We start from the raw sequence: 18,525 nt of genomic DNA, 5'->3' as shown, positions 1-18,525 counted from the left end.
TTTATTAGCTTGAAGCAATGTGATCTAATGTCTGTGGTTTGTAGTCAGTCATTTAATGTCATTTCCCTTATTTTGTGTATGTATCTTGCACAGATTTCAAATTCTACTGAGGATTGTAAAGCAAAGCTCTTTCATTTTTCTAAGGAGGTAATGTGCTGTGTATCTTATTAACAGGTGGGGTGTGCAGAGGTTTTGGTTTTTTAATGGATGTGAACTCTCCTGGCTTAGGGCATAAACCAATGTTTTCTAAAGGAATAGCTGTAGGTTGGGGGTACCCAAATATGCCCCTCAGTTGTTCTCCAGTGTCTCAGCTTTCATTTAAAAAAGTTTCTAGCTGTTAGTTGTGCAGAAGAAAAATCACCCCCCTGGCAGTTTTACTGATAAAACTTTGAGTATAGAACAGCCTTCAGACTTCATTTGCAAAAGCATTTTTTTTAGGTCTTTCAGGTTTCTGAATGCTGTAACCAATTTTTAAGAGACATGAATACTGAATTTTTTAACTAAAAGTTCAGGGCAGGTTAAAGGAGTCAATAATTTGACACAATAATGTTGCATGTTCTAGACAGCTGTACTTATAATTTAGAAAGTTTCATACTATATAAATGACCAATTGTAGTATTTTTACTGACCCTATGTGGCAAATCCTGCTCCTCTTACTTATGGGAGTAGGCTCAGGAACTAAAGTGGAAGTACCTACATGAGTAAGGTGAGTAGGATTTGGCACTTTTGGGCCTTATATATCCAAAAAGAGTCTTGCAGCCCATACCCTCCACGGTCAGTGGAAGATTAACCTTAAATATGACCATTGGTTGATATACTGGAGTTCTTAGCTGAAATGGCCCAGTTTCATGAAAAAATTGGGAAACCCCCATTCTGTAGTATGGAGATTATCCAGAAGCATTAGTCCAAAAACACTCCCATTGATTTCAGGCATTGGATTGAGGCCATGAAGTAGAATCTTAGGTATACTCAAATTAATTTACAGCTGTTTATAGTGAGAAATTATGTTTTCTTTGTTTTCTCCCCCCCCCCCCCCCTTTTAGAGCGCTTATGCCATCCCAACCATGGCCTTCTCGTTTCTCTGCCATACCTCAGTATTGCCCATTTACTGTGAGCTCCAAAGGTAACATATGGAAAGCAAGTAATGTTAAAATATAACGATAGTGTTTTTCTTATTCAATCAAAGTTGTAGAAAATCTGTTCCGTATTTAACTTAGTGCTGTTGAACAATGACAAGGGTTTATCCTTTATATATTAGGTAGGCAAAATTTTCATCTGAGGCAGCACTGGCATTTGCTTCTTAGGCTATGTCTACATTACAATCTAGGGGTGTGATTCCCCTGCTCATATGCACATAATCGTGTTTGCTTAATAAGAGCTATCGAGTATGAATTGTAATGTAGCCATGATGGCATGGGAACTGTCACCAGAGGCACAGCTGAGCTATACCATGCCAAATATGTACCCACTGTTTTCAGGCAGGTTTGTATTCAGTCCAGCTCACCCCTGCCTCTGCTGTCCATGTTTCCGCAGCTAAACTACTATTTATACTCGCGCTAGCTCTCCATCAAGCTACTGCAAATAGGTGTACGCAAGCAGGGGAATCACATGCCTAGCTTGTAGTGTAGACATAGCCTCTGATTATATTTGTAGCAGAGAAATTAGCAAATACGTTTTGATTGTCTACTGGAAAAAAAAAAACAAAATCCACAGACCTTTACTAGCTGATTTTTATAGCAGCCAGAGAGCCTGCATTTGGCCAAATCTGCACTGATATGATAGTCACCCTGTGTGGCTCAGTTGATAGGATACTGGACTGGGTTCTATTCCTGGCTCTGCCATTGACTTGATGTGTCATCTCGGGCAAGTCAGAACTGTGGGGGGAGGGGGGGGAGTTCACCTCTGTGTGCCTCAGTTTCCATGTCTGTAAAATAGGGATAATGATACTTGTCTTGTGTAAAGTGATTTGAAATCTGCAAATACAGGGACCAGCAAAGTATTGGGTAATGTTAAACCACAGGGGTTCATCCCTGTAAATTTCAAGATCATTCTAAAGGTAAACTGCTATGTGTTCAACACCTCAAACCATAATAATTATTTGGGGGGGGGGGGCTATTTTGCATTTTAGTCCATCGAAAAGCAGAATGCAGAATGTAACCAACACAGGAATTGGTCTGAGTTTCCTACTCTATTTTGTGTCTGCCTTGTTTGGGTACCTTACTTTTTATGGTAAGTATGTTCTTAACAGTTCTTTAAAGGTCAGGGATAATAGTGAAGAATGTTCTGGCTTATCATGTATTGCATAGTGCATGTACTGATTCTGCCTGCTCCCAAGGATTTTTTCATTTGATTTGTGTGCTAAATAATTCATTCTGTTTGCACATATATAAAGCCTACTATAGAATGCATAGAGGGGAATAAAATATTTGGGGTATTTAAAATAAGGCCTGAGTTGCACATATGAAATAGTTAAGCCCCTTAAGCACCAGTCCTGCAAAGGCTTACAGCTGTGTCTAGCTTTGTAAAAATTAACTTCAGTATGGTTACTCAGTGTGTAAGTTAAGCATGTATGTAATTCTTTGCCGGATTGGGGCCTTAAACACTATACAAGTAAACAGTTCACTTACTTAATTGGGATTAGTGAAATATCTTCTAAGATCATGCCTACATTCAAGAAGCTTGACATGCTAATTACCATTTGGTCAACCCAGTGCACCTGTAGCACAACATGCAGCATTGAGCCTGCTCTGCCTTACACCAAGGACTGGATCGGTAGCACGCTGACCCTAGGAGCGCGGAGGTGTAAAGGTAGGTTACGGTCACCTTTGCACCCCTCCAAAGCACCGCCAAGAGCAGTATGGACACGTCACAGAGCCCATGATAAGCTGTAGGTTTCTTGTATGGATTTATTTGAATAGAAATCTGTGAGATTAATGAAACAAAAACAAAAGTTTAAACAAACCCTACAAGAAACCTTTACTAAACAGCCTCACTAATTATTTGTATCATACATTCCTCCACACAAAGTGACGTCTTAAAGACACTGCTGCTATCTGCAACAGAAGGGCAAACCAGAGTAAGCACAAACACACAATGATACATAGGGTATGAATTACTGTGGACGTGGGGACCAAGGTGTGCATACTGTTGAAGGTCTCTTTAAAGGACCCTTGCCATTTTAAGGGTGGGGATGGGGAGGGTGGTAGTTATGTTTTGTTGGTGAATTTTTGTACTTAAACAGAAAATGAGGATTTCCAATTATAAACTTGTACATATAAAAATCATCCTACCTGTTCAGCAGACTCCCTCAGTTCTGCTTTTCTGTAGATTTTGCATGGCAGTATGCTGCAGCAGCAGTGTAGTAACTATGCAATTGACGATGCAGTTTTTGACACTTTCAAGTGCCATATTTTTGTAGCTGGGGCTTAAATATAGGTGACTTAATAGTCTTTCTGGTAGGCTTGCTTCTCCCAAATACTTAAACAGATTTCAGAACTCTTAACTACACAATGGCTTTCTTTTTTTAAAGGTCTATCATAACATTGTCAGAAGTAGGTGAGTGTCCATTTAATATAGCAGTTCAGTCTTCCTATAAAATATAGATAGAAGCTACTCTGCATCAGTGTGATATGTCAACTGTGTGACCGTGTTTGCAGTACCCTGTCATATAATGTCGCAGTGTAATATCTTTCCAAGATAAAGTGGTTCAGCTCTACATGTATCCAGCTTTATTTTCACATGATTATACATTTTGTTCATAGATCATGCATGCCAAAGTTGTATTCTCTCAAGTTTCCATCCAGCAATCTGGATCAACTGCCCTCTGCAGTATGGTAGCATTATACAAACATGGTCACTGAAATGCATTACTGACCTGCATGAGGATTCTTCTTTCAAATTGCTTCTCAAAATTCACTCCTCTCATGAAGTTAACATGTGTTAATCTCTGGCTGAGAGTTTTATTTACTTTGACTGAAAAACAGTAGGGGGGGAAATGCTCTTAAGAGAACCCTTGTCTCTCTGGGTATTTTGTGTTATCTGTTTAGAATGTCTGTGGGCTCGGGACAATCTGCCAGTCCTGTTGACCCTTACCAAATAATTACTGATCTGCAGGGGAAATTGCTTTGAGTTCTTGCAAAAAAGCATGCTGCCTCTTCAGACATTAATGTATTTCTGTTGTAGGCACAACAAATTCCTATTATCAATTACATAGTGGAGACTAGCAGTCCCTACCTCAGTGCCTTTGCTATTGGTGTAGGACTGCTCCTGCCAACTTTCTAACCTGACTTTTACTGTCTTCCTGCAAATTAAGGTATTTTTCCCCCTTGGTTCCCCTTTCTCTATTCCCTTTACTGGCTTGCTTGCTTTCTAGCCAGCTGGATCTGACAATGACAGAGCAAATAAATTATGTGGGCTTCCCCTCAAATGATAAAAAGTTCAGGGGATAGCCGTGCTAGTCTGTATCCACAAAAACAACAGGGAGTCTGGTGGCACCTTAAAGACTAACAGATTTATTTGGGCATAAGCTTTCGTGGGTAAAAAACCTCACTACTTCAAGGAGTGAAAGTTACAGATGTAGGCATTATATAATATGTCATGTGTCATTATATAATGCCTGCATCTGTAACTTTCACTCCTTGAAGTAGTGAGGTTTTTTACCCACGAAAGCTTATGCCCAAATAAATCTGTTAGTCTTTATCATTTGAGTCCGGTGGCACCTTAAAGAGCAGCCTAATTCACCTTGCTGCCTAACACCCTGTCAGACTGGTCAATGCAACTTGGGATAGTTCCACCACATGCTGGCTCTTCCCACATGTTTCCAGATAAGCCCCCAGCAAAAGGGGAAAGGAAGAAAGAGCACTGAAGTCATGTCTTGGAGACCATGTTCCTGGTCCCTTATGCAGTAGACCTAATTGGAGCCTTGCTCTGCCTTGACTACAGCCCTTAACCTTTACTTTGAATGAAATGATTGTGTCTCTTTTTTTCTTTTCCTTTCAGGCCTGATGGTATAATGTACATTAATTAAATAGGATTTTTTTTTTTTTTTTTTGCAGAGGAGACATACAGGGTTCTTTCCTGCTTGCAAGCTACTCGTCCTGTCTTCCACTATCTTTAGCCAAGAAGGCTAATTAAATTGCATGAGTGAAACTCCCCCACCCCTGCCCCACCTCTCCATCCCCTTGTCATAAACGCCATTCCTAGAAAAGTAAAAACCAACTGAAAAGCGAAAAAACTTCTCCTTTGAGAACAGATGTTTCTTCTACATCCAGTTTGGAAGGATGTTGACTCTTTGCTGTGTATCTGTAAGTCAATGTGACCAAGAGGCTTTGTTGGGAGCAGAAGCCCACGATAGCATAAATCTGCTAGGAGTTAGAGTAGCGGATCATTTGTAGGGGTGTGATTTTTCTTTGTTTATTTTTTTTTTAAATCATGGCATGTTCCAAGAAAAGTCATGAAACTTGTCAGGATGAAAGGGCAAAAGTCATGGAAGCAAAAGTGAAAGTTGCAGTTATTGGTTTGTTTTCTAAGTAATCATTATTTCCCACTTTTTGTACCAAAAATAGGAGTTGTGCTTGTGCTATAAGAGATTTGAACATAATAGTTGCCATCCCAGATGTGACTTTTGCAAAACTAATCTCTCTCTCCAAATAGTTTTAAAATGGTGGTGGAGATTAGAGAAGAACCCTCATTACTGCTGAGGGAATTAAAATTCTCACTGAATGTTTTCTCACCTGGTCTTTTATGTTGCTTCAACCCTGTTTTCTATTAAATTCTTGTACTTCCCATGGTTTAACTTGGCAGCTCTCAAGCACCAGCCTTTTGCCACAACATCCAATTACTTACACGTCAAACAAACAAATCTCAATCTCAAGTGTCATTAATAGAAGTATGACTTTAGCCAATCATCCCTTCCCCATAATAACTAGTCTGCAAAAATACCGAAAGAAGGTAACTATTAGACAACAGTAGCATATATACATTAGGAGGAATAACTAAGAATTCCTCTTTGAAATTAGAGGCGCTGCAGCTACTTTCCCAAATGGTGAAATTTTACCTTCCAAATCACTTTATACCACATGTGTATGGAAAGCTGAACATGTAAGGTCAATTGGTCCAGCAGAAAGAGTTTACTTCTGAGCAAAAAAGTGTCTCCTAGTTTTCTGTTCTAGATACAAAGAACCAGCTATATGGCACAGTGCCTTGGCTTATTGAATTCCACCCTTTTTTCGTCTGTTCGGACAAATGATCAGGAAGACTAAAAACCTAGCAAAAATTGTTCTGATTACTTCTAACTACTGAGACCCTCATTCTTCAAACTGGAGGTGTCAGTTAGCAAGCCTAGTCTATAGGATATGCCATAGCAGGATAAAATCTTTCAAATGAATTATACCAGGCTTCAGCTTGCTGCTTGGAGCCTGAGAGGGTAAATCCTCATGTATTCCCCATGGATTATTACTATTCTGGCATAAACCAGAAAAGATTCTGATAAAGGCTTATTTGGTCTGAATATTTTTCCTTTGGTCTTAATCTAACAAAGTGGACCCTCTTCAAGCCCCACTCATCACTATTTTGGATATCTTATTTGAAGGCTACCACAGATACCTTGGTTGCAGCTCATCAAGTTCAGTTATCTATACAATGGGCCTTGAGTTGTGCTGTTTTACAGGATAATTTATCATCTGTCTCCTCATCATCTCTTTTCTTTAAGCCACTAAGGGTGTGTCTGCAGTGTAAGTGCAGGGTTAGTAAAACTCGAGTTAGCAGATCTTGGATTTGTTAATGAAGCACTGGAGCATCTATACTCTTGGTAATCCTACATTGGGCTCCAGTGTCTATACTGCATTTTGCAGGCCTGAGTCCAACCACCCATATCCCTGACACTAGCACAATGTTGCCTTGCTTGTGGATTGGCCAGTTAATAGTCTACATCTGCAAAGCCCGAGTATCCCTCTTTTGTAGCCTTTTCTTCTCCATGTTTGTTTTCTCACTTGTACATAGCTTGGTTTCATGACTCTGACAATGGAAGTTTCTCTAGATTGTGTATCAAACATCTATATGTTTATTGTTGGCTTCATTAGGGGCAGGAAGAAATTTGTACACACAGCCTCCATTCTGCCATGGGCACAAAACAGCCTAGTAGTTGCTCCAAATGGAAACTTTGAGAATTAATATGTAGGTGATATATAGTTGTTCTGTTTCTGAATTCCCTTTGATTTATGACATTCTATTTCTTGGTTTTCAGACAAAGTGGACTCAGAATTACTGCAAGGTTATAGCAGGTACCTGCCGCATGATATTGTCATCATGACTGTAAAACTAGGCATGTTATTTGCTGTGATTTTGACAGTGCCTCTCATCCATTTCCCTGTAAGTACTCCTAAAAGTTTTGATGCTGGCATAGCAATTCCATAGTATGGTAATACTAATTCTTTGCAGACTGCAATATTAGTCACATCTAGCTTTGTGTATTTTACTAATTTGTCAAGTGATTGATCAAAGACTTCATACTTGCATATGTTCCATGAAAACTCCAAAATAACAACTAACCACTAAGCTAATTTATGCTTTTTGAGACTGAGCTTAGATTTAAACTAACCCACAGCATTGTTTTTAATTTAGAGAATAAAGTACCGGTATTTCTAAAGTTTATTTGTTTTGATTTTTCTTAAATTCTGTTTTCCAAAGACTGTATGGAGAGGAAAATTGAAGTCAGCAAATAATACTCTGCTGCTAGTGATTTAACGAAAGTTTAATGTAGCTTTGTCTTCACATAGTGTAGCATTTACTTAAGTTTTAGAGCAGTATTTATCATGTGGTTCTAAAATGTAGGGGACAATTCTGTCAGTTTGTAAGGGATTTATGTTCAAAATTTCATTTAGTTTTCAGGATAATGGTATGCCTCTCTGGATGAATGTAACCATTAGCAAATATTCAGATCAAAGTATATCCAACTACTACAATCCATATGCTCTTCATAAGGAGCTAGTTACGTATATTAATGATTTGTGTGTGCACACAATTTTGCAATAATTAAATATGTTTTGTTCTTTAAAGGCTGTAAAGTATGTGTCATATCTTCTATGACATTTATACGTGAACACCTTTTTTTGGCTTTTGTTGAACTACGTCAATAAATGTTTTCCTCTAAAAAGGTCTTTTCCAAGTAAAACCTGAGGTGTACTTTATCAAAATGGAAATAACAATAAGGCTTTTAGAATAAAGTTTTGTGCCTGCTTGAATTTTTTCCCCCTTTTCATTATATAGGCAAGGAAGGCTGTAATGATGATCTTTTTATCTCATCTTCCTACTTCATGGATTTGCCATATCCTTGTCACTTTAGCACTCAATGCAATCATTGTTTTGCTTGCATTGTATGTGCCCGACATAAGAAATGTATTTGGATTAGTTGGTAAGTTTTTTGTTCTTGTTTGGGGTTTTTGTTGTTGTTCTTTTGGGGATTATGGGGTTCTATACTAAAAAGATAACACAATATATCTGCTTATATCCCTGTACCAGTCTTACTACAACTAAAATTTTTCTTACTATCTCGTAAAGGTTCTACCACATCTACATGTTTGCTCTTTGTGTATCCTGGACTGTTTTATCTTAAACTTAGCAGGGAGGACTTTATATCACGACAGAAGCTTGGGGTATGCAATTTTTCATTGTGTTTTTATTGTATGCAAGGATTCTAATGTTAGATACATTTTATTACACTACAGAATATGCTTTGCCTTTTGCACTGCACCCATTTTTAGTAGCCTGAAGTCTGCAATAGTAGTGGAGTTTGTCTTCTGCTAAGTTCTGTTTCCGTTCTCTGGTCTTATTGAAACTAATGTAGTCCACTTCTTTCATGAGCCTAAGCAGTGTAATATTGATCTGAATCCAAATTTCCCCAAAGTCCAGATCTGGAGCTTTAGATCAGATCCATCTGTTTTTAAACATGGCTCTGATATAGTTTGGCCGTGTCCATGTTGTCCAGCCAAACCATGTTTGTGTGGAACACTGTTTATATGCTGTTCCCTAATAAACCTTCCTTGGCACAAGCCCCCTTTTCCCCTAACGTTTCCCACGGTTGATACAACAGCTACAGCACTACCAGTGGTAGTCAATGAGGGAGTTCTAATGCAAACAACATGCTACTGCCTGTGACCATGGTTACTGTCATTTTAACCACCATATCAACTGAGAAAAGTTAGGACACAGTGGTTAAAATGCCAGCAGACTATCTACACTGATGTTTCCACCATTTTTATCTCCCCTCACCCTCTCCTCCATAGGGTTGCACTAGGACTAGCAATTATGGGAAATCTTAGTGGAAAGGCTAGTATTGACACCCACATACAGTTTAAAGTCTTGAGTATCTGGGCCTTCTGAGTAGCTTGCGTAGATTCAGCATAACATCAGCAGAGCTGTCTATAAATCGGTAATCTGCTTACTGTTATAACAATTTTAATGCTGTTGAAAATAGAACGCTGTTTCTAAACATGGTTTCCAGAGGGTCTCTCTCTGTCCACCCTGGCTGCTCTAGCAGTGTTCGGAATGTGTTTAACTAGAACTGTCTTTTAAGTAGAGTTTAAATTCTGTTTCTTAACTTGCTTTGAGCCCCTGTGTGCATAGGGTCAAATGGAATTAATTCCTTTCCAGGAATTTCATTAAATATGCAAAGTTCATCTACACAGTTCCCAGGTGGATAGTGTGGACACACTAAACCAGTTTTGAAAGGGAATTCTTTGTGAAATCATTCCCAAAGCAGGCTTAGCTTAGTGTTCATATAGATGAATATCTTTCTGAATATATTTAATTTGTATTGGAAAGAGCAGCTGTGTTTAAATACTTGTTTATTTTAAACATAGCAGATGATTTAAAAATGTGCTGTTAAGGCCTGTCAATGCATTAGAGGTAGAATTTCTTTTTCATAGTCAGGGTCTTAATAGCAATTCTCAGAAGTATAAATTGAATTCTGCTGTTCAGCATTCACTGTTTGTTCTTCTGTCTTCACAGGCTTGTGCGTTGTTTATTTTTGGCATACTTGTTGGTCTCTTAAGTTTAGCCTTAATCATTTTCAATTGGATTAATCAATAAAATCCCTTCCATTGCTTCTTGAGCTGGACTTGAGAAAGACAATGCGAGCAAAGACTTCCAGCAACATATTGCAAATTCTCAACTGAATGCTGGACATCTTCAAGAAAAAACCCTTCAGGAGCTGTGTATGAAACAAGTAACCATTTGTTTGTTTACTCTCATGTCTGTTTCTTTGACTGGTTTACTTCTTGCACAATTGAACTCTTCCATTGTACAAATATATTAGTCTTAAAATGACTTAACGTTACCCAGGTGAAGAGGTCACTTTATGAGAGGACATTATATAGTGTGCTTACAATGCAAAAATATTTTGTTTAAGGCTTTCAGATCTTAGAGTCAGAGGTTTGCATCTGCATCTGAACCGGCGCTGGCACCAAGAGCTGAAAGGGGCTTATTTCCTGTGTTCTGGCTTGGATTCAGCTGATTTCCCATGAGATGGGCAGATTTTACAAAAACCTTGTGCCATTCATAATACTGGAAGTCTCACAACAGCAGTTATAAAAGGATTTGCATCACTTTCATTAAAATAGCTTGCAAAATTTTACCACCCTCGTATTGAAATCTTGAAACTGATTGGTCTCCACACTGTCACCCTACCCAATAGGAAGATTTCCCCTCCCACCAGCATGTTCCTCTATTTGAAATTGCACTTTAAATTATGTATAGTTTATACTTCAGTGTATTAGGCCTTCTTGGAATGAGTCTGTCAGATAAACTCTGTGCCCTTCTAGGATATTTGATGTGTATTTTGGAAGCGCTAGCAATAATTTTTATTTTGCACTTAAGATCTTCCAGCATTTCCATTACAAATGTATTCAAAGCATTTAGAGGCCTGATTTATTTATTTTTTTAAGCCCCCTAACTTTCACAGGTGTAACTCGGTTAGCTTCCACTGGAGATACTCTCATAAGTATTACAGCAAGAAGGAACCATTATGATCATGTAGCCTGATTTGCATAAGACAGGCCATAAAACTTCATTCAGTGATTCTGGCTTCTAGCCCAATAATTTATGGTTGAACTAGAGTGTGTCTAAATTTTACACTGGTGTTAGTTAGAGAAGAATCAGACTCCAAGAGTGAAATCCTATTGAAGTTAATGGGACTTTTGCCATATAGGACCAGAGTTTCACCCCACATTGCTAAACTCTTGCGTATCCCCTTAAGCACTATTTATGCTTAAAATGAAATCTGAATGCCATTTTCAGCACCAGTTGGACTTCCTCTGAGGTCTAATCCACACAATGCTGAAAATGGTATTGGCAGCCCAGAGCCAACATTGCTCACACCAGAGGAGCTGAAACAGTGATAGGAATGATGGTCAATTTTTAAAAATGTCTTCGTTGTAGAGAATATCCTTTAAAACGAAAACGCTCTAATCTATAGATTTTTATCTTCTAAGGAAGTTAAGACTCCACAGAAATGAGACCTACATAAAGTTAAGTAATTAGACCTCAGACTGGAGCAGCAAGATTTAGAGGCTTGGAAACTTCATTATTTCCAGATGTGATATTTCTTTTAATCTGATTTACTACTTACTTTTACATCTGAAATGTAGAATAAGATACAGAAGTGAAACACTCTAAAGTAACATTTATGCAATTCAGCTGAATTTTGCAACTTTAATTTAAAGTAAACTCAGCTGACACAATTTTCAGTTGTGCAGTTGAGGGAAGTCAGATGCAAAGATAGCTCTGATCACCAGCTCTAGTCCTGGGCCAACAGAGGGCTAAACAGGACTGCTTCAACTTCCAACCACAAGAATGGGTACAGACCATTCTGCGAACCCAGGATTCCTCCATGCCAAAGAGAATTCTCAGCTACCCTTTGAGTCTACTATAGAGACAGACCAATGTGCTGCTTTGATGGAGCAAAGTGACCTGATTAGGGCCCAGGATCTGACCTTAGGAGTTTCTGTAGAATATTTCTCTTGTCTTCGTGAAGGAACATAATATACCTCATGACAGTTTACAGTGTAGCCTTGAGCTGAACAAAACTGTTGGGGAAAGTTTGGGTACCTCTGAACATAAGAAGTTTCCTGCCTCTTTGATCAAGGGATTGGCAGTGTGGATTACTGTGGAAGCCTAGAACAAACAAACATGAAGGAGGCTCTCTATCCTGCCTTTGATCCCTCTTGCAATTATTCCCACATTTTACTCCTGATAAACAAATATCACTATCTTTTCTTCCCATGGTATGTCTTAATTTCCCCCTTCTACTAAATGTTCAGCTGCTCAGATATTTCAATGAGTAGTGTAAAAACCTAAATCTTGGGTAACCTAAACTTAAATCTTGGATAGCTGGTACTGAGCCATCTTGGGTAAATGTGACAGTGGGGACAGTTGTGAATCAACTACTTTTTCTCATATGTGGCCTGATCCAAAGACTATTTGAAGTCAATGAGCATCTTTCTATTCATTTGAATGAGCGTTGAATCAGTCTCAATGTTTACTTGTAGCTTTTTTGCAAGGACACTAATAATCTACAAGAATATTAATCAAAATCAGGGGAATTTCTGTGGGAATTCTTTATTTCACATATTACTTTGCCCTGCTCTCATATCTTAATATCTGGTAATATCTGCAAGACATAATTATGGTAATCTAAAAAAGTATTTTAAACTGCATAGTAAGTTAATATTAAAAACTTAATTGGGTGAACTGGAAAGCTTATAAAAACCTGGCAAGATCTGCAGTTTTCTTATACCTCACTAGAAAAAAAATGAAAGTTGTGCCCAGCATTAAAGCTAATACCCTGCTCTTCTGAAAGGACTGGATTTACAATCGGGTTTGTGTGCATAATTTTGAAGAATGCAGCTAAGGAAATATCTGAAAGCATATGAACATACCAATGCTATATTTGTAATGGTTTCCCATTTAAAATACAAACTTTACACTGTAATATAGGTAAACAAGACACTTTTAACATCGCTGGGTATTGCCAAATAGCTAAGCTTTTAAATGGCTAATACTAGTTTGTGAAGTTAATACTCCATTAAGGGGAATGGAAGCAATTCACACCTCTGTTGGAGCTGTATTATTTCAGTCTAGGTGCAGAGTAGTGCAGACAAGACAGCAGTGCATTGATTTTATAGTATCAGGGTTATCTTCGCAAGGAGAAGAGTTACAAATGTTTCTTTTTAAAAGAAATATATCTATAGGAAATTAAGTTTAACAGAACCTAAAATCTGGAGAAATAACCTGAGTTTTCAGAATACCTACACTTCTATTGTCCTTGCTCATATGCTTGCCTATATTGTGGGAGAGTCGCTGGATAAAAGCTACCATTTCTCTCCCCTCATTAATTATATCGATATTTTATACCATTTTTTTGTCCTCGTGTCATCATTATCTTTAAAACTTATTTACTGCTTTATAAATAAGTTAAATGGAAATAGAGGGAAAAGTGGACCATGTGTTTACTGAGTCAGCACTAATGTAGCTACAGTAACATAGTGATACCAGTACAAATTCGCAGTGTAGCTGCATTGCATCAGTGCAAAATAGGGCTTGCACCAATGCGACTTACAAGAGAGCTGGATGAAAACTTTTCATTGAATTTTTTTTATGAAAACAAATTTTTAAGCAGATTTTTTTTGTATGATCGTTTCTGTTTTTCATTGCTATTTTTCAAGTTTGTGTTGAAAATTCAAAAACCCAAGGAAGAAAAATGCACTTTTCAAAAACTAGGGGAAATATTTCTTTGAACATTTTTTAAAATAAAGTAGCTCTTTCAACTAGCTTCACTTAGCCGAGCGAGCCCCATTTAGTGCTAGCTAATTCAATGTCTGTTAGGTGTTTGCATGATGATGTTACACCAGTGCAACCCCAGAGGGTTTGAACGAGTGATTTTCCCCCCCCCCATCCCCGCGCTCATAATCTATGTATTTTTTTCTGTAGTTGGGTGAGAGTGTGTGTATCCTAAATGAAAATGCTGATCATTGTAAGAGAGATGCAGATGAATTGGGAGAGAGATGAAATGATTTGGGAACATTTTTAGGCTAAATAAAGCATTCTCTCTCCCATTGCCCTTGCCCGCACGTTTTGAATGATCAAATTACAGAGCTATCTGTGTTTAGCTAGGTGAATACGGTATTTCTGTTCTAGTCTCTCGTTACTGTAAATGTTGGAAACAGAGTTAAGGAAAATGAAGTTATGAAAAAAGGAGCTTGCTTGTACTCATTGTAACATGTTTTTAGTTTTTGCGAAATGCTGACATTTTTCTATATTTTAGTCGGTGCTATCTGGTAAGCAGTTTGCCTCTTAATATTTACATAGTGCTTCATTGTCACAGCACTAGAAATGTAATCTAATTAAGATTCTCTGCTGTATATATCCCTGTACGTTTAACACAGTTGAGTCTCTTGTGCCTTTTGTTTCACTACATGGTAGGTCTAAGGCCTTGTTTACATTACTGTGGTAAGTCGACCTAAGTTACGCTACTCTAGCTACGTGAATAATGTAGCTAGAGTCGATGTAGCTTAGATCGACTTATTGTGGTTTCTACACTGTGCTGCGTCGACGGTAGTACCTTAATCTTCTTGTTCCGGTGGAGTACCAGAGTCGACTGGAGAGTGCTATGTGGTCGATCTAGCGAGTCTAGTGAAAGACCCACTAAATCAACCCCTGCTGCATCAATTGCAGCAGCGTCAAGTGTAAGTGTAGTAAGTGTAGACATGGCCTTAGATGAACTGAATAGTCATGTTCTGATGTATATTTTTGTATAACATTCCCATTATTTTCAGTTGGATTGTCACTGAGCAGAAAATGTTTTTAGTTTAACAGCCCAACTATTTAAAGATGCATTGTGCAGAGGATATGGGATGAAATGTATAGTGTTTATTTCTGATAAGAAATGTGGTGGGAATTGTCCCATTTTTTGGAGGATTCTTTCCATGCAGCACTTGGAGTCATGCCTGGCCAGAATTCTGAAGTAATTTAATAAATGTCTGATCAATTTGAATGCATCGTATTTCACACTCAAGAACAGTAGAAATTACATCCTACTAATTATAACAAAATAATTATGTACTGGTGCAATGCTATCGCTTTCGTTTTTGTCACTGTTCTGATAATACCCACTTTGAGATACATGCTTAAACATCTGATGTTTACAATGTTTTCATGAGAGAGAAAACGAGCTTACAATCCTATTCATACATTTCTCGTGCTCTGTGAAAATGTCATTTTATGTGGGTAAAAATAGTGTATACATTTGTTCCCAAAGTTCATTTTTTAAAACACTGTGAAGCACCTATTTTACTGTAGACACTAACACTCAGTATAAAACTGGCTCAGAATCAGGGCCCTTGTTATGAAGACAGTTTTGCCAAACGTGAATTCAGATATTTTTTTTCCTTCTCAGAGGTATGAATTTCTGTGTATGTGCAAATAAACTATGCAACAATGTATGATTGTGGAAATAATTGCATTTAATTTATTTTATTGACTATTAAGGAATGCTGTTAATAGCCCTAGAATCTGCGATATATAAAAAGAGAAAAAGATCTTGGATTTTTTTCACCAGCGTAACTGAGTTATTCAGTTTAATTCAGTAAAATATCAGATTAAACTAAACTGGTGTAAACACTGTTGAAAAGGGTTTCAGTGTACTAAACTATCTAGAGTGGCTCATAAACATGGGTGCTGACCTTAGGGCAGACTGTTACAAACCAGGACACAAACCCCAAATTGGTTGTGTGTTCTATAATTAGATTTCCCCAGCTATCGAGTGTGAACTCCTCAAGCACTATAACAGACCGTCCCCTTAGGCACTCTGGTCTATCTTGCCACCCAGGCAAGCCTGCCTTTGTGACAGATGGTCTCTTACACCAAAAATCACAACAATAGTCAGGTTACTCCTAGTCCCAAAGGATCAGTCACTCACCCCAGGTCAGTTGCACCTCAGATCACACCAGAGACCACGCTTGTAGCCAATCCCGTAATAAACTAACTAAAGATTTATTAACTAAGAAAAGGAAATGAATCATTTACAAGGTTAAAGCAAGTAAATATATGCACACAAATGAGTTGTACTTAGCTGCTGTAACATGCAAGCTCTATATATCCATTAGAGCTAACTCAAGCTAAGCAGCTTGCAGGGGGAACCCTGGCTTATGCTTAGAAATATTGTCCTCTCCAAATTCCCAACAACATAGTGATATAGTTCCGTCTGGTCAGGGAATCTTTATTACTTTCCCCCAGAGTTCAAACTTTAATGGGACGAGGGTTTGTGCACATCCCCTCTTCATGGTTGTGTGGGAGGCAATCAACAAAGTATTTTGGTCACTGATGTTCCACAACGATGTGTCCGATGTCCATAGTTCTTCTTTTGTTGGGCAGGAGATGACAGCTTGTGTTAAACTAGTATTTCACACTTGGTAATGCTTCTCTCCTGACTAGGGATGTTTACAGTTTCATAGCAAACACTTTTATAGTTATAAAGCAAACACTTAAATATCACCTTTTAACATGGTATACAGATATTATAAGTGGGATTAATGCATGCAGCAACTCACAAGCATTTCATAAATTGCAAACACAAAACACATGTTTATAAACTGAACATCTCTTTTAACAGTGCTAACACGCAGGTGAGCCAGACTAGTTTCCAGCTATGCATTTGTCAGTGTTCAGTGAAGCTTAGGGGCCTTGGCATGAGTTGGCACCTGATCTACCAGCATCACACAGTGATTCTAAATGAAAGGTTTGTGCCAGTATACTTAAATCAATGTAGTTACTGTTTCAAGCTGTGTCATAAGTATAAAGTAAGAATGCTGCATGTGGGTAGTATACTTTATATAAAAAGGTGCTCAGATACTACAATGATGGGAGCCATATCTGTACCTAGCTAAACTAAACCAGAACTGTTTCATTTCAAATAACCCTGCTCACCCCTTCCTGCCATCCCAATAACAAACAAGAGGAAGGGGGAGTGAGGTTTAGTTGAACCCAGATTTGAACCACCCACGCTCCTGGCTGTTTTTCTGACACCTCCTCCTTACCTTCCCCCTCATCTTGCTTTCTCTCCCCCCTTCACTTTAAGAAAAGAGAGAGGGATGGAATCCTAGTCCCATTGAAGTCAGCACGAGGTTTGCCATTGACTTCAGCATGGCCAGGATTTTGCCATTAGGCTGCAGCCACAAAATTTTGGTCCAATTTTGGGTCCAGAGTTTGAAAACCTTCTCTCAAAAGTCCAGGTGTATTGAGACTGTGTTCCAGGATATCTTTGTTTGGGTCATATAGGTGTTTATATAGATATTAAATATACATATCTATATCAATATGACCCTTTTAAAAGAAAAAGGGGTTGGTTGCCAAATTGCCACAGATTAAATTTATTTTAATCTTTTTACCTTTGTAGGAGAAATACTTATGTAATATCTAATTAAAGATTCAAAATCAGATCAGCAAGCGAACTGGACAGAGTGTTAAACTATTCTGAGTAAAACAGATCATGTACAATTATTTCTTTGAATTAGGCTTTGATTTTAATTCAATACCTAAACTGAAATTCTAGTTCTGCAATTCAATTTAAAGCTGAAGGAGCTTTAACTGTAGCTCCTTTTTTCCCCCTCCCCCCCCCGACTGAAAGGCTTAATAAGGGTGTAGTTTCTTCATTTGTTTTCTGTTTTTATTCAAGCAAAACCACCAACGGCCAAACATTTCAAATATTAGGTTGTCTAATCCCTAGATCAGTATTTTCCCCAGGAATTGAAATGAGGGGAGGTGTTCGAATTTACAGGGGGGCGAGAGCCAATGGATGAGACTGTGAAGGCAAAGGTGGGCTGTATGGCACCATAGTAAAAACTGAAAAATGTTTAATGACCATTTTTATTAGATTTAAAATAGTCTCACAAATCAAAGTTGGCTACTCAAGCCTTCTGTGAAGCACTACAGTAACTCCTCACTTAAAGTTGTCCCCGTTAACGTTTCGTTGTTATGTTGCTGATCAATAAGGGAACATGCTCGTTTAAAGTTGTGCAATGCTCCCTTCTAAGGTCTTTGGCAGCCGCCTGCTTTGTCCACTGCTTGCAGGAAGAGCAGCCCGTTGCAGCTAGCTGGTGGGGGCTTGTAACCAGGGTGGACCGACAGCCCCCCTATCGGCTCCCCCTATCAGCTCCCCACTCCCCTAAGTTCCCTGTGCTACAGCTGCCCAGCAGGCTATCAAGGCAGTTCAGCTGTCCCTCCCCCCACTGCCATATGCTGCTCCCAGAGACTCTTGCTTGCTGTGCAGGGAGGGAGGGGAGGGGCTAATGTCAGGGTGTCCCCCTCCCCTCTGCTCCTGCACCCCGCTTACCCCTTCTCCATATAGAGCAGGGAGGGGACACAGACAGAGAGAGACAGAGAGAGCTTGGGGCAGCAGCTGCTGTCTCAACTTCCTGATCCATTTAAAAAGACAATGCACTTAAGAGTGAGTCAGCTTACTTAAATGGGCAGTGT

At 38.6% G+C, this 18,525-nt stretch overlaps 1 protein-coding gene across 6 annotated transcripts in view; it reads left to right on the top strand.

Annotated features, from left to right (window-relative positions):
- SLC38A6 (solute carrier family 38 member 6) overlaps positions 1-14,701 on the top strand; it is a 60,881-nt gene extending 46,180 nt beyond the window's left edge. The window contains exons 9-15 of one of the 6 annotated variants that reach the window (XM_024219854.3): positions 94-147; positions 1,044-1,123; positions 2,129-2,229; positions 7,244-7,368; positions 8,266-8,410; positions 8,557-8,651; positions 10,006-14,701. In XM_024219854.3, coding sequence (XP_024075622.1) covers positions 94-147; positions 1,044-1,123; positions 2,129-2,229; positions 7,244-7,368; positions 8,266-8,410; positions 8,557-8,651; positions 10,006-10,086 — 681 coding nt within the window. In that variant the 3' untranslated portion in view covers positions 10,087-14,701. Of the gene's footprint in view, positions 1-93; positions 148-1,043; positions 1,124-2,128; positions 2,230-3,529; positions 3,556-7,243; positions 7,369-8,265; positions 8,411-8,556; positions 8,652-10,005 lie in introns of those variants that run through there. The other 5 variants (XR_002909223.3, XM_024219855.3, XM_024219856.3 and 2 more) reach the window with 5 other exon arrangements.
- The last annotated feature ends 3,824 nt before the right edge of the window (positions 14,702-18,525 follow it).

The sequence above is a fragment of the Terrapene carolina genome, unplaced genomic scaffold (genome assembly GCF_002925995.2).
Source record: "Terrapene carolina triunguis isolate 2854851 unplaced genomic scaffold, T_m_triunguis-2.0 Scaffold189, whole genome shotgun sequence".
Lineage (NCBI taxonomy): Eukaryota > Metazoa > Chordata > Testudines > Emydidae > Terrapene > Terrapene triunguis.
The sequence above is the reverse complement of the archived record's forward strand: the minus strand, read 5'-3'. Positions and strand labels throughout refer to the sequence as shown.